Source organism: Bubalus kerabau, chromosome 13 (genome assembly GCF_029407905.1).
Source record: "Bubalus kerabau isolate K-KA32 ecotype Philippines breed swamp buffalo chromosome 13, PCC_UOA_SB_1v2, whole genome shotgun sequence".
Classification (NCBI taxonomy): Eukaryota; Metazoa; Chordata; class Mammalia; order Artiodactyla; family Bovidae; genus Bubalus; species Bubalus kerabau.
The window spans coordinates 41170870-41189863 of record NC_073636.1 but is presented as its reverse complement, the minus strand read 5'-3'; the positions used below and the strand labels follow the sequence as shown (position 1 = coordinate 41189863).

Below are 18994 nucleotides of genomic sequence, written 5' to 3'. Positions count from 1 at the left end.
TTCTAACAATGTGTGTGTGTATATATATATATATATATATATATATATATATATAACTTTCATTCTTTCGACAAATCAAAGGGTGACTTGAGTGACTGCATATCTTGCTGATTTTATTTTTCGGTACTTCTCTTCATTTAAAAAAAATTATTCTTAAATTAAAAAATAATAAAAGGCAGGTACTAGTGCAAATTGCCTCTGAGAAGTGATTCTTTCTCAAATTATTCTATCTGACACAGTATTCTGTAATCTTACCATGAGTCCCCAATACCTCCACAGAGCCATGTGGACAGAGAACAAAAAAAAACCAAAAATCCAATCCTTAATGGGCTCTTTTGAAAAGCGTCTCAATTCTGGGTCCTTCCATCATTCATAAAAATGACTCTCCTGCCCTTTGTTAACAGCGAAAAGAATAATCATCTTCAAACAGGTGAAGCAACACCAGGGCCGGGCTTCCAGGGATGTCCCGACCCAACCTGGGAGGGTACATTTCACACTCAGGAGGAGGCTTGGCAAGGGTACAGGCCCCCTCCCTACCCGGTAGAGTAGAGGCTTCACTTAAGCCCTCTGGGACTTCCCAGGACCCACAGCCTCCAGGAAGGAGACAGGATGGATGTTACAGAGCACGCTGGCCCTGCACCTGGATGCTGCGCGTCCCCCGTGAATGTGCCCTCAGAGTCGGGGACCCTGGAAGACCCTCCTCCAGCAACCCCACAGGAGGAACCACAGGGGACAGACTTGGAAAATGCCACCCTTTGCACGGGGCATCCTCCAGCCTTCCTGGGCTGCATTTTCCAGCTCTTCTCACCCATAATCCCAGTCAACCCAAACACAGAGTGAGAAGTGGCAGAGCGGGGGTGGGGATGGGGGGTGTGGGGGAAAGGATGATAGCAATGAGAGATGGATTCTTCTCATTTCTTCGAAAAAGGTAAGGTGCCTTCTTCCTGGCCCGAGGCAGCCAGTCCTCCAGGCAACAAGGTGTGTGAGATGCTTGGATGACTGAGCACATAAGCTCATCTAAATGTTTTATTCCTGTTACCATTATGAGCAGCCTCTCTGCAGAAAATGCTGGTACGGAAGGCTGAGAACCCCAGGCTCCAAGTTCGAACCCCAATCTTGGTTCTCTGATGAAATAATGTCACCCAGTTTCCTTGTCCAGACCTTGTGATCCATAGCTTGCTGCATGTGGTCAGGAGAAATAGACTAGGTCTCTAATCCTTAATACTCCTGTCTATAAAATGGAACTTTTTGTAATAGGCAAGAGACTTTGAAGACCTAGGAATAAAAGCCTCTATATGAAAAAAGGCAGATACTCTTTTCATTGATTTTGATGAATACCTCCAGCAGGTACTATTGAAGTAAGATGCATTGAAAATAATTTCCCCACCAGTTCCCTCCAAACAGACAGCTCCTCTTACAAGCAAAACCTTCAATTCAAAAATCTCTGTTGTCAGTTTTAGAGAACCAAACAGGGAGGAAAAATAAAACAAGTAGCGGAGACTTCTCTGCACTGAGAAATCCCTGGGTTATTTGATAGTGTCTTATAATTTTCTTTAGCTTTAGAACTTTTTTAAAAGTGTTCTGAAAAAGTCCTTACTGCCTTCTTCCCATTTTTTTCCCTCCATTCTGCCTTGCTACCTTGTTTTCAGGGACCATCCCTGAAAACGGTTGTCTCTTCTTCCTTTCTCTTCTACCTCAATCTAGGTGGCAAATGCTAAGGAGTAAACCAGTAAAAACAATTCCCTCTTAATACTGTTGATGCTGGAAACCCAGAGGCTAAGTCAGTGAGACATACCTACACAATACTCCAGGCTGGACACAGACTGGCTTGCCCTTACAAAGCAGACTTTTAGATGCCTTCCTTTATTCAAAGGTAGCCATGGTTAACAGGTGATGTCAGACTCTCACCAGTAACATTTTTCTGACCACAAAGATTGCAATTTTATGTCCAGGGTACTGCCTCCAGAGTGCCTGAACTTGGAAGCAGTGAACAGAGCTTGTGTTCTGCTCTAGAGGACACTTTCTGGGTTTTTCCAACCCCATCCCTTTGCAAACCAGAAGTCAGATTACACCTTTGTACCCAGAAGCAGTTTGTGGTTTAAATTAACAAATGGGCTGACTCCTGAATACAAAAATAAAAAACAAAAAAACAAAAACAAAAACAGTGCAGACATGTCTACCATATGCTGGACTCCCTCCTATTGGGTGTGGAGGAGTGGGAGGGGACACTTCCAGGGTAGGAATGGTTTTCTAACCACAGAAAACACCAGTGGCCACAGGTGCCCCCCTGCCCTCAACCTTATTTGGGGTGACATCACCTCAGAAGAAGCAAAGAGAAACCCAGTCCTTAGGCACTGAGAAGATATCCAGAGAAGAATACTTCCAGATAATGTCCTTGGGAGAGGGAGGAGAAGGGACAGTTCACCGAGGCTTTGTTTGGGTTCATTGTGATAAAATGTGAAATAAATGCTGCAGCTTCTCCAATTCCCAGGTTCGAGCCCCCGCCTCGAGTAGGCATGGGGGCCCCTGAGAGGTGGGGGCTAAAGACCAAAGGATCTGTCCTGTTCACCTGTCCAGCGGGTGGTTGGGGGGGGGGGGGGGAAGGGGGGCTCTTGGCAAGGTGATAGGGCTGGGGGGAGCCGGGCCAACGAAGAGAGGCGGAGTAGTGACTAAAGGCCCAGGAGAGGAGGTGGCCGATGGGGCCGGACACAGGAGAAAGGGACCACGTAGACGGGGAAGACGCAGGGGGAAAAGGAGACGAGAGAGAGAGGAACATAAAGAGGGCGAAGGTGAGGGAAGAAAGGAGGGTCGATAGGAAGGAGATAGAAAAGGGAGAGAGAAAGGAGGCGCGGGAGAGCAGGCACGAGGCGGGGAGTGAGGCAGGGTGCCGATAGGCCGGGGACGAAGTCGAAAAGACGCTGGAGGCCGGCGGGCGAGGGAGGCCACGTCGGTCGAAAGGTCGAGACGAGGATGTTAGACTCCGAAGCCTAAGTTCAGAGAAGCCGAAAACCCCGGAGGATGGAGGACGCGCGGCCTCCGGGCGCGGGGCAGAGCGAGGCCAGGCTGATGGGCACTTCTGCGGCGGCGAATCCTCGGGTGCGCGCTCCGCCGCTGCCTCCGGGCTCGGGCTCGGGCTCGGCTCGCGGAGGCGCGGCCCTAGGAGGTCGAGGCCGGGATGGGTAGTCCGTGTAAGCTCCCGAGGCCGTCTGGGGCCTTGCCGCCGGGGCTGGGCGGCTTCCGGTCGGCCACTGCGGGAGGAAGCACAGGGCGTGGGGTCACTGTCGGGCACGGCGCGGAGCAGGAGACCCGCGAACCGCGATGCCCAGCTACGCGGTGGGTAGCGCGGGGTCCCGGGGGGAAGGAGCGGCGCGCGCTCCACAGCCGGGCACTGCAAGGAGGCAACGAGACTGAGCATCCCCTGTGCCCTCGACGGCCACCCGCGGGAGCCCCTCGCCCGCCCAGCCCGGGCCGCGGCTCTCCGCTCAGGGCACTCCGGCATATGCTCCATAACGCAGACCCCCTGCCCTCCGCGAAATGGCCTGGTCCCCGCGCTGCTCAGGAAAGTGGGCCCGGGGCGCAAGGAAGCGCTGCCGAGCGGGACGGCCCCGGGCGAGGCGGCTCTCGGATCCCAGACGTCGCGGGAAGGGAGCGGGGAGTTGAGATGCTCGCACGCAGCCTCCCAACATTCCCCGCCCCCCAACCCACCCCAGACTCCAGCCGGCACACCGGCTGGAGGGGCTGCCCGCGGCCAGGTCACTATCCTCCAAACAGTGCAGAGCTCTCGATGGGCCGGGGGAATCGAGTCGGGGCGGGTCACCAAAACGCCCCTCGACGAAGTCCCGGGCGGCCTGGACCGACGTGGGCGGTGGTTGCGCATGAGGCGGGCGGCAGACCTCGTTCTACCCTCGCGGCCCGGGTACCCAGCTGCGCTCGCTACGGTAGGCACACCGCGTCCTGGGCCGTGGGGCCTCCGGAGTCAGTGACTGTGGTCTTGCCAGATCAGGCGGCATTTTGCTCGTTGCTCTGTTGCTTAGGGTTTTGGGAAGGGGCCCAAGTTTTGCTACTGGAAGCCAGAAGAGTGACGCCACTATTGTGCAACCCCTGTTTTTCCTTTTCCCGACGCCCGGCCGCTGGGCTTCTGCACAAGGAGGCACAGGATTGTTTACACCTAAAGACGCCTATTCTCAACTTTCTTTTCCACTCCCCCCCACCCATGTCTTCCTTTAAAGGGGGGACCTGGGGACGCCTCAGTTTGGGGCGAAGGGAAGCTCCCCATTATTTACGCCCGCAGCAGCCGGCGCCCGGCGGCAGGCGCACTGCGCCTTTAGCGCGCGGAGCCGGGCCCATACTTATGCGCGAGGGGCGCGCGCGCGCACCGCTTTGCTCAGAGGTGGCGAAAGGACCTGAAGATCTTTCCAGGACAGAACCCTTGCTCCCCGCTGCCTCTCAGCTCTCTTTCCTAAACACAGTTGCGGCCGCTCAGCCGACTGAGTTTTCAGACTTTTTCATTCCACTCACTACACACACTTGGAGGTGAGGGCCGGTTTAGAAAACATCTCCGGAGTAGGTTTCTCAGCCAAGGGCCGGTTGCCTGAGAGACAAGCGAAAAAAAATGAACTCGTGAAAAACAAACACCCGGGAGGCCAGAGACATATTGCACTCCACTCTACGGGGGTCGATCCTGCTGAGGTATTTTTAGCTCTTCCCCGACCAGTCCCTCCCCATAAGACCTCTCCTCCCCTCCGTCCCCACCTCCTGGACCCCGGGCGCCAAGAGCGCGTACGGCGTGCTGGCTTCGCAAGCTCGGGCCGGCGTTAGGCGCGCTGCAAGCTCATTTAATCATAATGGGCAGGATGGGGACAAGCTTTTTTAAAAAAATATTGGGACTTCGATTACAAGGCTACCGGGACCCTGGGGCGGGGCGGGGAGGAGGAGATGTCAAGGGGATTCTGGAAAAGGGTCTCCCAGGTCTGCTGCATCAAAGGAGACGCCGGTTGGCGGCGGTGGCAGGCTCTCAGGCCGACGTCTGCGCCCTAATATTCCTGGCAAAGTTAGCTTTTAGGATCCTTCAAGAACTAATCCGGAGCAGAGATGACTGAAACAAGCCTTGAATTGTCTCTAACAAATACAAAAGACACATTTTCTTTGAGCCTATGCAATATCTTATAAATGTGATTTCCAAATCTTTAGTCTTTCCAAAAACTGGCTGGGAAGGACCTCAGAGCCGGGAAACTTTGAGTTTCTGCAAACCCTGTAAATACCATTTGTCTAGTGGGGTCTGTCACCTGTCTGGAGAGGGAAGGAGACGGTCTTGTCTGGATAAGATGGAGGTTCCTACACAGAATGTTGTCACCCATTCACATGAGATGAAGTGGAACTTTCCTATGCTCACAGCCCTCAAGAATTAACGTTCCCTTTCACCAATGGGAAATGTTAATCACACATTCTTACCTAAATAATAGGGAACCTAGACCCCCAACCCTTTACCAAGATAAAGTTAATCAATTGCGATCCATAATTTGACATCTGAGTAATCTTATCTTAGCATAATAGTTAATGTTCACCTGCACCTGATTTGAAGGACATACTGAAATATATGTATATACATATATAAAATATAATATATATTATTATGTGTATATTGTCCATGTATGGACTAGATGATCAAATGTATTTGTTTTTTACTGAGCATTCATGACTTTCAGCTAAAAAACTGCTTTCTTACTGAAGAAGTTCAATAAATGTTATTCCTACTGTTCTTATGAACTGAACAATGAATGGTAGTCAACTGTTTTCTGGGATAGATTTCTTTGAAGATAATTTTGTAAGCTATGATTAGAAAATTAAAGGCAGTGATTTGCATTACTTTGTAATTTTTAAAAGGCCACTTGGAGGATGGGGGGCAATTTTTCAAGTCCGTTTTTTTTTCTGCCAATGAGAAGAGTAAAAATCCATAACCCAAGTCGGTATGTAATTCTCATTGTATGTTCCCGTTCAAACGCAAACACTTGTATGCCAGCTAAAGAAATCATTCTTAATGATGGACTTGATTTATTTGATGACCCTTTACCTGGATCTTTAAAGAACTGTCAGGATCAGGAAATTGTTATTAATTTAATAACGAATGTAGCTGATTACTGCTGCAGATTTGGAAAATGGCTGGGATGCTCCATGATAGGAAGTAAAAATAATGGTTACAGGGACAGGAATGCCAGGGTCAGTCAATGGCTCTGGATTTTTTGTTTGTGTTTGTATTTGTTTTTCTGGCTGCTCCATGTGGAATTTTTCATGTTTCAATTCTCCAACCAGGGATTGAACCCATGCCTCCTGCAGTGGAAGCGTGGCATCTTAACCAGGAAAGTCCCGGCGCTGTATTTCTGAAAGGAAGGTATCTTCTAAAGAAAATCAACCATCAATGAGTTCCCCCTTCCACTTCAAATTAACTGGATTTAGCAGCTTCCCCTCTGGACTATTACCTACATTTCATAACTTGTTTCTAATGTAGTGCTTGACATGCTCTGCGACAGAGCAGCTCTGTTAGAAAAGGACCTCATTGTTCTGAAGTTAGTGAATCCTTTTTCTAAGTCTTCCTGCTCCTTGGGGTCACCCCAGGGGAGATCATTTAAATTTTTGGCTACACTTTTCTAAATCAAATGAACTTACTTAAATGTTTAGTCTCATTAATGTAATTAATGTAATTTGGAGAAGGAAATGGCAATCCACTCCAGTACTATTGCCTGGAAAATCCCATGGACACAGGAGCCTGGTAGGCTACAGTCCATGGGGTCTCAAAGAGTCGGACACGACTGAGCAAAGGCAATTTTGATTTCTAATTTGGCAGAGAACCTCAGGTGTCAAGAAAACAGTGGACTGGAGTCCAAGGACAAGGCTCTGAGCAAAACATTCCCCTGAGACCCTTTATCTGTCCTTAAAGGGAAAGCTTGGAGGAGTTCTGAGTCTGGACTTTTAAAATTCCCTTTACTTGGATTTTCTTGTAAATGAACAGATGGAATTTAAATTATTTAAATTAAATTTGAAGCTTAAAGGAGTTCTCATTCTCAGTATCTGTAAATTGATATCCCAGAATTTGTGTGCTCCAAGAAAGGTGAAAATATTTTTTAAAAACTTTTGTTCCTCTGCGTGACTGTTAACAGTGACATCTAGTCTCTGCCCCTTCTCTTTCATGGATTGTGCTATTATGTCTCAATGAAACTATGAAACTACTTGGAAATAAAACTTTTTGCCTGGGCGTCACCAGACACGCCTGTCCTCTACCTATGGATGCCACCTGTCCCCACTTCTGCCTGGGTGAGTATGAGGCAGGTCAGCTGCTAAAGGTCCCTTCGGTCATCTGGAACATCCCTGTGGCCCATGCTGCCCCAGGTTTGTCTTCAGCCTCCTCTACAGGGAGGCTGGCACACCCCGTCCTGGGATGACTGCTTCCTTTCTCTAGAGGAGCCGAAGTTGCAATTTTCTGGTGCCCAGAACCTGGAAGAGGCAGCTTCAAAACTGGCAAATCCTGTCATTCTTTTCAGGGTGAGGAAAATGCAGACTCAAGGGCAGGTGAGTTTTTCCCAAGTTGTAGGAAAAACTAGAACCCAAAGATCAGTGTAAGAAGAGGCCCCTCACACTGTTGACTGTCAAATACCTCAAATCTGTTAGTTGGCTTATCAGAGAGCAGATTTATGGAGGAGGGGGAGGGCGAGATGGCAGCGGCAAAAGAGGTAGAAACCCCCAGCCACATTTCCTGCAGAAAGATGGATCCCCCAAACCACCACAGAGTTCAGAGTCTTGCCTGTCTAGCCTTAGAGACTTATAATAGAAATGCTGTCTCCTTTCCCAAAGGATGTGTTTAAGGAGAGACCAGGGCCTGCTTGGGGGGAAAAAATTAAAAAAACAAACAAACAAAAAAAAAAAACACTCGGACCTGGAGGAAAATATGGGCAGGACATGGAAGAGGCCCAGAGCAGGTCCAACCCACCTGCGGGGCTCAGGTGCCACTGGCAGATCCACAGAAAGTACAGCCCTGCAGGCCACAGGAAGCTGCCCCTGGAGGGTGCCTTCTAGACCTTTCTAGGGACAGAGAAATGACACCCAGAGAGGGGTTCCTTTTTTCCTCCATACAAGTTGGGCAGACAGTCCTAGCTCCTCTCCCAACCTCCTCCTGCCTTTCTAGGGACACAGTTTACACCTGTTTACTCTGAGAAGTTAGAAGTTAACAGACTGAAAGCATAAACCGAGCGAAGAATCTAGGCCAGTACCCACTCCAGCCTCTCGCTGTCGGTCTCGCTGTCTGTCTCCCCCTCCGTCTCCGTCTGTCTCCCCTCTTTTCTTCCAGGGACCCTTCCTAGCGCTCCTGCTCGCTGCCCTCCTGCCCGCCGCCCGCCCGGCCGCACCCCTCACCTTCTCGGTTGGGATGCTTGAAGGTCACGGCTGCCGCGAGCTCCCCGCCGTGCACGGTGACGCTGGCGCCCGGGGGCGCCAGCGGGGGACCCTGCGCCGGCGGCCACGGCGGGCCCGGGGCGAGGTAGCCGCCGGCCGGCGAGCTGTACACGCCGTGCTGGTTGGAGGTCGGGTAGGCGCAAGCCGGAAGGAAGCCGCCCACCGCGGAAAGGCCGGAGGCCGACTGCGAGGAGAGAGCGCGACAGCCTGTCACCAGCAGGCGACCCCTCAGGCTTCCCCCTCACAGGCAGTTACGGGGGGGTCGCGGGGGGATCCTCATTCCCCCTGCTGTCCCAGCCATGATTCCCACACGAAGCCTGGCCTCTAACTGTCCTGGAAAGAACTCCGGCAAAGTGATGCCCACTCCAATTCTTTAAAAGTGCTCATAAAAGGTGAAGGGGTCAAGGTAGTCATCATCCGGAATTTAGAGAAAGGGAGTCAGTCTTCGATCTTTTGTGTTAACTCGTCCCAGCTTTTTTAGCAAAAAATGTCTTGGCCAAAATGCAAGTCAATCCCCTTGAAAGCCAGCGCTCCTAGGAAAGAGAGAAATTTGCCCGCAGATGCCGGGCCAAGCAGCCAGACCCTGACTGTCTCCCCAGCTCGCTTCCCCCAACCCCGGATTGGGTGGGGGTGGGGGGGGGTCTCTTCTCTTTCTCTCTAACCCGCCCCCAACTCCTCCGCTCCCCTGATGAAGAACGGCTCCTTCCCCGCGCTCGGTTACCTGCGTGTATTTAATGTCCGTGTCTAAGGCAGGTTTCTCGAGCCCGTTCACAGCGGGGCTGGCGGGGAAGGCCGCGCGGTTCACTCCCGCCCAGTCTTCCATCTTCGGGGAGTAGGCGGCGCCTTCGCTCCCCGCCAGGGCCCCTGCGGGGACACAGGACGGATTAGAAGGGCATGTGGGCAGCCCTCCGCCCGGACAGGCGCTCTCGGGCCTTCAAGTGCCCACCTGGAATCCAAGGGAGAGTCCAGGGCTCCTCTGAACCCCCAGGGGTCAGATGCTCCGAGGCCCCAGGTTTCGCTTTTGCTCCCAGCGGCGCAGAAGGAGGGCGGATGGGCCTACTCCTCCCTCCCCTCAGCCCTCAACCCGCTTCCCGCGAAACAAGGGATCTCCAGCAGGTAGACAGCTGGCAGCCAGAGCTGGCGACCTCGGCCCAGGCCGCCTTTCTGCTGTCCAGAGATGGTGCCTCAAAAGGTCCAAGTTCAAATCCACAGAAGGCTCAAGAAAATTACACGGGATTTCTCAATGTCTCAAAAAGCGTCTGGAAGGCTAGAAGCTGTTTCTGTGCAGAACTCCCTGCAAAGACATCCTGGGTGTCCCGAAATAAGTGTCAACTCAGCCACCCAAGAGCGTCGGGGCACAGGTCTGCTCCTGGTGCAGAAATGAAACCTAGAGAAAGCTCCAGAACTGAGCTCAGGCCTGGCCAGGTCACCTCCCTGCCAGTTGCCCGTGGGCTGCTCCATACAAAGCTTTGGCCTGAGCCTGAGGCCCAGGCTGAGTTTGAGCCACAAGGAGAAACAAAGCCTGTGCACGGGCTTGGAGATGTGGCCCAAGGCCGCTGGAGCTAAGCCTTTGGTTTCATCCAGGACTCCCCTCCTCTCTCTCAGGCTATAGTGAATTTTGCCTCTTACCCTCCCGCTGAGTCTGCTCACCTAGGAACACACCATTCTGCTAGGGGCAGGGGACAGTGCAAAGAAACTCAGGGCTCAGGTCTGGCCCCCACCCACTCTCCCGAGCCCCGCATCAAAGCTGCCCCTAACCCACCTCCTCTCCTGGTCTCCTCCCTCCACACCCCGACAGATTGCTGAGAGTCTCATTGTAGGCCGAGGGCAAATCCATGGGCGCTTCCACCCTAAGGATGGCCACAGCCTGTAGGCGCCTGTGACCCGAGGACTCAGTCTCAGAACCTGCAAGGCTGTGGGGCCTACTGGAGACTCAAGTCACTGGGCCAGGTGGCCCTTTCACCCTTTACTCAAAGAGTCTTTGGGCCTGGGAGGGACAGAGCCCTTTCAGGAATGGTGAGGGGCCCTGGAAGAAACTAGTCTTAAAGAAAAGGTCGCAGAATTGACTTTGCGGTTTGTTTGGCTTAGATCTGGCGATAGGGGTTTGCATACTTTTTGCAAGAATGAAAAAGCGCAATTTCAGGGCTCTGAATTTGTGGTCGGCGATTGCTCTTCCATTTGGGAAAATATTTTCCATATTTGTCATAAAAAGTTCAAGATGTCCGAGGACTCCCACAGAAGGCCCCAGGACCCTCAGCCTCCCTGGCCAGCCCGGAGCCCTCCCCTGAGCCAAAAGCGGTTGGAGGAGGCCGGGCGAGAGTGACCCCCTCACCCACACTCCTGCCCCCCCTTGCTCCATTCCGCCCCTTCCAGGAAAGCTACCGAAAGCCGGCGCCACTGACCTGTTTGCTCCATAAACGTCCGGATGCCCAAGATGTTGCTGACCGAGTGAGCCGAGGGCCATGAACGGGGGATGCTGACGTGGCCGGCTGTGCCCGGGACCCCGTGGTGGCTGCCCATCTTGGCGCCCGTGGACGACACGGGGCTGGGGTAGGGGTACTGGTAGATGTGGTTGTAGGGGAGCGCCGGCTGCGGCGGCGGCTGCTTGCTTCCCTCGTAGGGCCCGGGCTGCGCAAGGCTGCCAATCTTATTGCGCAGAATACGGCTGATGGAGCTCACCGAGGGCACGTTGTACTTGTCGCAGACGCCGTCGGCCAGCAGCCGGTCGCGGATCTCCCAGGCGAAGATGCCGGGGTCGCCCTGCTTGTAGTCCCGGATATGCTTGACCACGTTGGGGGTGGTGACGCGAGGTTTGCTGCCCCCAATAGCTCCGGGCAGGATGGAGCCCGTCTCGTTGTAGCGCGCCAGGATCTTGCTCACGCAGCCGTGGGACACGCGAAGCTGCCGGCTGATGTCACAGGGTCGGATGCCCAGCTGCGCCAGCTCCACGATGCGCAGGCGGATGGCGTTGGGCAGTGGCCGGCCGTTGACGAACACACCGCCCAGCTGGTTCACCTCGCCGTAGGTCTGCTCTGCGGACGCGCCCGGCCAGAGTGAGGGGAAGGGAGAGAACACCGGCGGGTGAGCCGAGAGTGGCCGCGCGGGGACAGGGGCCGCACCCAGAGCGCCTCCGACGGTGACCGGCGGCTCCTCAGAATCCCGGCGAGCGGATCCCGTCCGGTCCCGGGAGTCGGCATGCGCGCAGGGGCAGCGGAGGGGAGCGCCGTGCGCTCCAGCCCTCCACGCCCTTTTGCGATCTCTGGCGCGTCTACTTGAAACATCCCCTCCCGATACTAGCCGAGCGCCCCCTCCACTCCCGGGACTGGGGGCGTGTGGAGAACGCGGCCGGTCCGGGATCCCGGACCAGGTCTCCCCGGGAAACCTCGGACACGAGGGAAGGGAGGCGCCGGGACACCGCCGCCCCCTCGCCCCCGCCTCGTCCGCCCGCCCCTTACCCATGGCGCGCGGGCCGGCCGGCTGCCTGGCGCCGAGGCGGCCGGGGTTGGGCCCGGCGCGGTCCGGGAGAGCTGGGGCGCCGCCGCCGCGGGAGAGGCATAGAGGGAGGGCGCGCGCGAGCCGAGAGCCGCGGCGGCCGGGCCGCGGACTGGAAGAGCGTCGTGCGCCGCCGCCGAGCGCGCCGCCGCCCGCCCCCGGGCCCGCTGCCGCCGCCGCCGCCCGCTCCCAGGACACTCTCCACGCCCGCGACCCCAGGCCTAGGGTGAACTTCATCCGATTAGGAGAAATTCGTCTGACCGGGAGGCTGCGGAGTGCGGGGATCAATTTGACGTGTCCTCCACGTCAATCTCGACAGTCACGCCGGAGACTAGCGAGTTGGCAGCTCATTGGTTCCCGTCACTGCGCCCCGGCGCCCCCTTCCCCGCCCTGAAACTCTACCCCTCCTTCCGTCCTCCCCCCTCGGCCCTCCCTTGGAACCCATCCCCCTACACACACACACACACACACACACACAGTCCTAACCCCCACCAGGCCTGGGTCCTTCCACTTGTTCCAGTTCCCTGGAAGCCCCTTACCACTAGAGTTTTGAGAATGATGGGATGGGCTAGTCATTTCAAATTGATGAGTATTTATTAGCAGTAGTACTAGTCTTGGTTTTGGTTGTGTTACTAACCTCCCCAGCCATTACTAAGGTAGCCAGGGATTAAAGTTGATGGTGGCAGGGTGCTCAGTGTGGGGCTACCCCTCGTTTCCCTTTCCCTGGGCAGCCGCTAGTGCCCCAGCCCGGGTCATGAGGGCGCCCCAGTAAAAGCAGCAGGCTAGTGCAGGGTGCCTGGTCAGCGGACCTGAGGCATTTGGGATGGAGTGACTCTAGAGTGTTCCATTTCTGGCTAACACCTCAATTTCGCTCTCAGAAAATCTTTACAATGTGACAGTTACCCACTCCTTGGGGGTAGTGTGATTTCAGTGATGTGAGAGACACGCATTCTAGACTCTGTCTCCCTGAGGACTGGCCCACCCACTTGAATTCTGACCTACGGCCTCCAGAACAGGGTCCCGGTGCTGTGGAGACCCCAGGGGCAGCCTGGTGGCCCACTAGAGGACACAGGCTATAGCTCCCATTCTAGGCCACTTCCTTTCTTCCCAGCCAGAATCCAGCATCTTTCCATGCTGAGGCGGCCTGGCCTCACCGTTCACTCTGCGTCTGCAGCTTCCAGGGGGTCTTTGTTAAACCATTGAGTGGTCCTTTCCCTGTCAGGTAAGTTGGGTCTGTGCAGCCCTGAACTCTGTCCTTAGCATTAACCGTCACCTCCTTTCTTTCTCTATCCTAAATTGTAGATTTTCCAGCCTGTGTCGCTAACTGTGGCAGTCCCAAGGGGAGCCTAGAGGTGGGGACCAGGAGAGAGGAGGTGGAGGAGAAGACCAGTCCTGGGAGTTCTGAGCTTGGGGCCCTGCAAGTTTAAGGGCACTGAGCTGAAGAGGGGGAGTGGGGTTGGAGGGAGCCTAGGAAAAGTGCCGGTTCCCAGGGATTCCCATGGACTACCAGCTCTCCTGAGGAGGAGAAAAGAGTCTCCCACCCCCTTGGTCTCAAGAGTCCAGTGCTTGGGAGCTGGTGGAAAGCTGCACACAGCTGCAGTGATGCTACTGGAGGCGCAGACAGACCCGATCAGCGCATCCTGGGGAGCAGCGAAGACTGAGTCCCTGGGAGACAGAAAGCCTGCTGGCTCCTAACCCAACTGTCCGAATATGTTAGTTAGGAGGGGTTGAATTAATCCTGGCTCTGGGAAAGCAGTGTGCGGGCCCGGCAGGTGATTTCAAGAACCGTCTTTGAAAAAAGAAAAGCCAGGTTCAGAAGAGGTGAGGACTCTCCCTTCCCGGAGCACAAAAATCGTGGTGCAGCCTTGGGTTCCGGGTACCTCAGGGAGGACACCGGACCGGGCAGAAGAGCATCAGAGTACACTGGTGAGAGGTGGGGTGGGACTATTTTAGAAGATTAGGCCCCTCCACGACCGTACAGGGTCGGGTTCGGAGGAGAAAAGGTGATTTGGTTGAAGGTGGGTAACCGAAGCCAGGAGCTCTGAAAAGACATCGAACGAAGAGGACTGAGCACGCAAGGGACCTGGGGCCCTCCGAAGCCACCAGCAGTGGGGCAGCCCCGCTCAGGTATCTCCAGGTGGTTTTGGAACCTGTTAGCCCCCTGATCTAGACTTTTGTTGCCTGAATTTCAAGACGGGCGCCGCGGAAGACCGAAATCGTTTATCCCTAAACCCAGGAAACGCAGCACCCATCACCCGGTGTGCCCTCAAGACAAGGTGAAGCAGCTAAAGCCATTTCTAACCCCCGCCCGCGGCAGGCTCACTCAGAGAACAAATAAAGCTGGATACCCGAGTGAGAGCCGGTTCTCCCCAATCGTCCCATCAAGGGAGCATCAACCTCCACTCCTGTGTCAGTAGACCGCGAACCCGGGAGGGCATCTTGTCCCCACTCCCCTTGGAAAAGACCTTTGGGGCTGGAGGAGACGCCAGGAGGATTGAGCCCGGGGTCTCTATGGGGTGTCGGAGCCCCCCACCCGGGCCCCCACTTCACATTCCACATCTCTTGCACCCCCACCCCTCCAGCTGCCCGCCGCCTGCTGGGGACCACACAGCGCTCCCCACGGCCCGCTCCCGGCCCACCGCCGAAAAGCTTACAGTTTGTCGCCCCCTGACGGCAGGCAGCACTGCTCCACCGGCTCCCGCCGCGGCAGCCGGGACTGGGGCGAAGGGCCCCCAAGGTGGGCTCACGGAAGGAAAGGAAAAGACTCTTCCCACCTCTCGGGATGCAGCCTGGTCTCCTCGGTGGCAGGGGGCGGCGACGTGGTCGGCGCTGAGAGCGCAGAGGTAGAAAATAACAAGGCTTGCGCGGGTTCCCACGTCGCCGCTGGGCTGGGCTTGGCTCTGTTGTTTCGAGAGCCCGGGATGCCGAGTGGAACAAAGTCAAGAGAGGCTAGGCTCCTGGGCCGCGGGGCCGCCGCCGAGCACGGGGCGCCCGCTGGGACCAGGGAGCCGACGCGCCCTTCGGGGCCCGGACGCCCTCCTGGCGGAGTACGGCTTCGAGGATCGCCGAGTGGCCTTGGGGACTGACGCGGGTTTCTTGGGCCAGAAGAAGGAGAGGCAGCCGCGTGCCAAAAGATTGAAGAAAACAGGAGGCTGCCGGTCTTCCCGGGAGGCAGGAAGGGCGGCGAGTGAGTACCTCTGCGCTTTGCCGCCTGAGCCCAGAACATGAAAGGTAAGGCTGCGAGAGTAAGAGGTTCGGTGCCAAGGTCGTCCTTATAGCCACAATCACCCCGTTTCATGTCTCCTGAGCCGCTTTGATATTTGATAGGGTTAGGGTTAGGGTTAGGGTTAGGGGCTGTTTCGGAGAGCTATTGGGGGGGTGCCAACGAAATGTGCCAGTCACAATAGAACCGGGTGTTTCCCGGGGCCCGTGCATCGCAAAAGCTTCAGGGAAAACCTAAACCTGAAGAAGGAAGTCCCGCTCGGCTCCCGCGAGGCTGAAGGAGCGACCGGGCGCCCTTCGGTTAGGCGACCGCGACGGAACAGAGCGTAGAAGATAGAGACGGCATCCCCAGAGGACCCCGGGCCGAGCCCGCCTACTAACAGCGGACGCCAGTACCCGGCCGCCGCCTGGCTGGGCCGCCGGACCAGCGCCCGCTCCGAGGGAGATGAGAACGGATCCCAGGGCCTCCCTCCGGCTCGCGCGCGCCCCAGGCCTGCGAACTCGAGCGCGCTCCGGGAGAGTCTGGGCTCCACGCACGCTTCGCGCTTTTGCTGGGATTTTAAGAACACTGCCGGGAGTCGCGTGGTTTTGAAAGCAAAGTCAACAAACCGACTCTCTTCGCTTTCTTTTTAAATTTGCTTAAAAAAAAAAAAAAGACAAGGCAAGCGACACACGTGTTTTATGCACCAGGTTATAGTGTGCCCCACCTCGGCACGGACACAGTTTTGCAAAGGCGATCCCACGCACCACACTTAAAAACAGGAACGAGCAAGATGTGGTCAGCTGCACCGAGACCTCAGGGAGGAAGAGCGAAGCCAGGTCAGGGAACTGCAAACCCCAGGGAACGCGCTCACAGCGCACTAGCTCACTGGATAAGGGACTATGAGATAAATCAACGGAACCCCACACAGAGTGACCGCGGCGTTGGGGACCTGGGGGCGAGTAGGAGGGAGGAGGACTCGCGGCTGAATTGGCCCCTTTGCCGGCAGCCGTGCGGACTCACAGGTAACGGGGGCGGGGGCGTCTCTCCCTGCACCTGCTCCTCCACACTGGAACACACACACACACACCCCAGACCCCACATGGAAGGTGTTGAAGATGGTGCCAATTGGCAATAAAATAGAGCTACAAGGACAAGAAATATCGACGGCTTCCATTGGGCCTGCTAGTGCCCGCGCTGGCCTTGAAGTTGGTTGCCTAGCCTCGCGTTTCAGTCGCCAGCTTGGAACTGGATCGAGCTGGCAGTGATGGAAAGAAGTGCCATATCCCTGGGAGCTGACGGCGGGGTTGTCCTTGGAAATGCAAGGGGAGAGGAGCAAAGAAATGTCTTTTTCATTTTCCCCAAATGAAATAAACAGACAAGAATACGATGAATACTGTCCGCTGAATAACAAAACAGTTCCCCGATTCCGTTCAGAGGCGGAGGGGAAAAAATCAGAAAAACAAGACCTGCCCTGAAATCCTCATTAGAAACACATAGAGGGAAATTGAACTTTGCAAAGGAAGATCTGAGATACTTCCTACCCTAAAATGCAAGGATCTGCCTTCTACATTTATAACATTTCTTTTGGAGTAGAGACATTTTAAATGTTGCATTTGGGAGATAAAAATGAACTACAAGAAGCCGGTGTCCCGTGGGAAGAGATGGTTTCTTTGAGCTTTCTGAAAGAGCAGCATCTCTGCGATTCTTGTATGCAAAATCCAGCATTTCCCTCCTTTCCCTGGCAATGGGCATGTCAAATAAGTTTCAATTTCCACTTAAATAAAATGATCTTAGATCTATTTCATTTCATTCCAGCAACCAAAAGCCTCCAAGGAGTTCTCCAGGCACTGGACAAAATTCCACCTCTGCAGTGAGCTCTCAAAAAATGTTTATATGGCAGTGCTAAGAGCGTAAACAGCACTATTAAAATGGAAATATTTGGGAAATTTAAAATGTCCATGGGGCATATCTCCTGTACTGGGTCTGGGCACTTGGAGAAGGAGAGATCTAAGAGTGGCCACAGGAATAGAGGACAGAGATGGCATTTTCAAAGGGGACCGAGAGGGTGATGGCAGCTCCGCCACAGGATGACTCGCACAGGTGGCAGTGGGCGAGTGAGGGTCTCTCACCGCCTGGTGGACGCCCTTGTGGATCAGACTTGATCTGCTACAAATATTGACATGTGTGAGACATCCATGCCGGCCAGCCTAATTGGAACCAGCTTGAAGTGTGCTGCCCCTTGAATGCTTTGGAAATTTGTGATCCTCCATGGACATGAAACCAGCAGAATGCATGGAGGACCTGGAAATTAAAGGACAGGACGTGCAGAGCCTTTTTCTTGAACTAAAAAAAAAAAAAATGCCCATTCAGTTGTGATTTACCTGTATTTGTCTGATTTCTTATTAAAGATCAGTCCTCTCCAATCTTAAACACACACACACAGACACACACACACACAAACCATAATTCAAGCACTGGAAACAGGGCAGTTAGGAGGTTTGCTCTAAAGAACTCTGAAACCTGCTGGTAGAGGGTTTCCACCTTCTCAGACAGACAGTGAAGCAGGCATCCTGCTCCCATTTTCTGTTATCCGTTTCTTGCGAGCTTAAAATTATCATTCATTATTTATGGTAATGATTTTACCTGTTGAACCCAGCATACTACTTGGAAATATTGCTGTTTTGGAATAAAGGCTTTGTTCCAGGCTTGTGGATTGATTTGTTTAGTGTAAGCTTAGAAGTCTTGAAGGCCTCTGGAATTGCATGTTCTCCTCAAAGTAGGGTCTCCTTCACATTCATTTCACATTTCATGCACACATCCCTATGTTATCTCTCCCTGCAGTGCCATTTACATCATTTTCTTGCCAGAAGTCATGTCTTTTATGATGAACTTTCTTTTGGGCATAAATGAGATTTTAACTTGTAACTTATTTTTCACTGCCAGGCTACTTGATCACTTTTAACTAGTTATTGCTTGATATCTTTTTCTCTGTAATTGCTGCAATATCTCAATGCCTGATATATATATATATATGTATATATATATATATATACATATATATATATATATATATATATAACATGTCCGCAGCTCGGTGATGGTTTTAATTTTCTCCCCCCTCCCCCTTGCGTATGGGCAATGGAGTTTTATTGAAGACCCGTAATGCCTCCGGTTTTGATTTAGTGTTTTGGAGTTTGTGATCTCATTGCCCGGTATGGAAAATATTAGACAGGGTCTGCAGATTGCATGCAGGAAAAGACCCGCATCACCACAGTGGGCTAAGCATTCGTCCCCAGCGCCCCAGCGCCCCAATAAGCCAAAAGTGCAGCCATTGAAATAAATGCTGAGATTTGTGCCTTGGATAGAGGCCCCCTCAGCCAGCCCTGCTGAAGCAAGCCTTCTTGAAGACACTGATTCTCCCCAAGGCTGCACTTTGGTCACCAAAGGAGCCTTAGAATGTTCTGATACCCGGGTCCCACTCATAGAGATTCTAGCTGAATTTTTCGGGGAGCAGACTGGGGTTTTTAAGAGCTGCCCAGGTGATTCCAATGTGCATTAAAGGGTTGAAAATCTCCACTTTAGGGAGGGGATGATGTAATTCGATGCTTCCCGCTTTGCAACTGTTTTCCAGGATGTAGGACTGGCCGGCAACTGACCTGCCTCGCTTACCTCCGTGGGTACTTTTAACATGACACATGAAAACGTGTTTAACTCCATGGAGCAAACGTCTTTCCTGTGCATTTTTGTACTGTGCCACTTTGGCCCCTCTCAGAACGGGCTGAAGAGGGGGAAGGCTGCCTTCTCAGACTTGCTGGGCTTCTGCAGGTTTTGCTGTCTTTAAAAGCAAGAACCCTG

General features: G+C 53.9%; 1 protein-coding gene across 1 annotated transcript; it reads right to left on the bottom strand.

Annotated features, from left to right (window-relative positions):
- Positions 1-3156: 3156 nt before the first annotated feature.
- On the bottom strand, positions 3157-12171 carry PAX1 (paired box 1). Its single transcript, XM_055543133.1, has 5 exons — positions 11898-12171; positions 10845-11474; positions 9164-9306; positions 8404-8626; positions 3157-3248 (listed from the first exon to the last, which is right to left on the bottom strand). Exons 1-5 carry the CDS (start codon positions 12169-12171, stop codon positions 3157-3159), a joined length of 1362 nt encoding a protein of 453 aa, XP_055399108.1.
- Positions 12172-18994: the final 6823 nt, after the last annotated feature.